Source organism: Oncorhynchus clarkii, chromosome 23 (assembly GCF_045791955.1).
Source record: "Oncorhynchus clarkii lewisi isolate Uvic-CL-2024 chromosome 23, UVic_Ocla_1.0, whole genome shotgun sequence".
Lineage (NCBI taxonomy): Eukaryota > Metazoa > Chordata > Actinopteri > Salmoniformes > Salmonidae > Oncorhynchus > Oncorhynchus clarkii.
The window spans coordinates 49,407,208-49,409,190 of record NC_092169.1 but is presented as its reverse complement, the minus strand read 5'-3'; the positions used below and the strand labels follow the sequence as shown (position 1 = coordinate 49,409,190).

The 1,983-nt window shown below is 53.8% G+C and overlaps 1 protein-coding gene across 1 annotated transcript; it reads right to left on the bottom strand.

Annotated features, from left to right (window-relative positions):
* Window positions 1-253: 253 nt before the first annotated feature.
* LOC139381305 (sericin-2-like) lies at window positions 254-1,288 on the bottom strand. Its single transcript, XM_071124757.1, has 2 exons — window positions 727-1,288; window positions 254-516 (listed from the first exon to the last, which is right to left on the bottom strand). Exons 1-2 carry the CDS (start codon window positions 1,286-1,288, stop codon window positions 254-256), a joined length of 825 nt encoding a protein of 274 aa, XP_070980858.1.
* Window positions 1,289-1,983: the final 695 nt, after the last annotated feature.

The window sequence follows — 1,983 nt, the reverse complement described above, 5'->3', positions numbered from 1 at the left end:
GATTGAGAATCATACCCGGCCAAAACATAGAAATACAAAAACATAGAAAACAGAACATAGAATTCCCACCCAAATCACACCCTGACCAAACCAAATAGAGACATAAAAAGGCTCTCTGAGGTCAGGGCGTGACAGTACCCCCCCCCCCCCCCCCCAAAGTTGCGGACTCAGGCCGCAAAACGCTGTTGTGGGCCCCGGACTGGAGCCTGTCGCTGGAGGCTCCGGATTGGAGCCCATCGCTGGAGGCTCCGGACTAGAGGCCGTCGGTAGAGGCTCCGGACTGGAGGCCGTCGTTGGAGGCTTCATGCCATGACTCGTCGCTGGAGGCTCCGGACTGGTGCCCGTCGCTGGAGGCTCCGGATTGGAGCCCGTCCCTGGAGGCTCCGGACTGGAGACCGTCGCTGGAGGCTCCGGACTGGAGCCCGTTGCTGGAGGCTCCGGATTGGAGCCCGCCGCTGGAGGCTCCGGACTGGAGGCCGTCGTTGGAGGCTTCGGACTGGAGGCCGTCGTTGGAGGCTTCGTGCCATGACTCATCGCTGGAGGCTTCGTGCCATGGATCATCGCTGGAGGCTTCGTGCCATGGATCATCACTGGAGGCTTCGTGCCATGGATCATCACTGGAGGCTTCGTGCCATGGATCATCACTGGAGGCTTCTTGCCATGGATCATCACTGGAGGCTTCCTGCCATGGATCATCACTGGAGGCTTCTTACCATGGATCATCACTGGAAGCTTCGTGCCATGGATCATCACTGGAGGCTTCTTTCCATGGCTCATCACTGGAGGCTTCGTGCCATCGATCATCACTCAGGGCTTCTTGCCATGGATCATCACTGGAGTGAGGAGACATATGGGCAGCCTGGTGCGTGGAGCTGCCATAGTGCTTATCAAGCTGGGGAGACACACAGGAGGCCTGGTTCTGGGAGCAGGCACCAGATACACTGGGCCGTGGAGGCGCACTGGAGGTCTCGAGTGTAGAGCCTGCACAACCCGTTCTGGCTGAATGCTTATCTTCGCCCTGCAAATGCGGGGCGCTGGCACAGGACGCACTGGGCTGTGCAGACGCACCGGAGACACAGTGCACCGAGCCGGCGCAGGATATCCTGGGCCGAAGAGACGCATTGGAGATCATGCGCGCTGAGCTGGCACCATCCGTCCTGGCTGGATGCTCACCCTTGCCCGGCAGATGCGGGAGCTGGGATGTAACGCACCGGGCTAAGAACGCGTACTGGAGAAACCGTGCACTCCACCGCATAATATGGTGCCTGACCAGTACGACGCCCGCCATAGTAAGCACGGGGAGTTGGCTCAGGTCTCCAACCTGACCCTCCCACAGTCCCCATGTGCCCTCACTTCCCACAAAGAAAGGAGGGAAAACGGGCTACCTAAGTATGGTTCCCATTCAGAGACAAAAATAGACAGCTATCCCTGATTGAGAACCATACCCGGCCAAAACATAGAAATACAAAAATCATAGATAACAAAACATAGAATGCCCACCCCAAATCACACCCTGACCAAACCAAATAGAGACATAAAAAGGCTCTCTAAGGTCAGGTTGTGACAATATTTGAGATTCATCAAAGTTGCCAAAGTAGCCTTGATGACAGCTTTGCAGACTCTTGGCATTCACTCAACTAGCAGTTTATTTAACCTTTTTTTAATTAGGCAGTTAAGAACAAATTCTTATTTACAATGACGGCCTACCGAAAGGCAAAAGGCCTCCTGCGGGGACATGGTTGGGATTAAAAATAAAATAAAAATATAGGACAAAAATCAAGAGAGACAACACAACATAAATTGAGACCTAAGACAACAACACAGCATAGCAGCAACACACGAAAGCACAGCATGGTAGCAACACAACATGACAACAACATGGTAGCAACACAGCATGACAACATGGTAGCAACACAGCATGGCAGTAGCACAACATGGTAGCAGCACAAAATATGGTACAAACGTTATTGGGCACAGTCGAGA

Bases quoted from the DNA above. Each gene is read 5' to 3' on its own strand.
- LOC139381305 (XM_071124757.1), bottom strand. From the start codon at position 1,288: ATGGCGGGCGTCGTACTGGTCAGGCACCATATTATGCGGTGGAGTGCA. The intron at 517-726 runs GTGATGATCCAT...CATGGCACGAAG, and splicing joins TCCATGGCACGAAGCTTCCA to CCTCCAACGACGGCCTCCAG.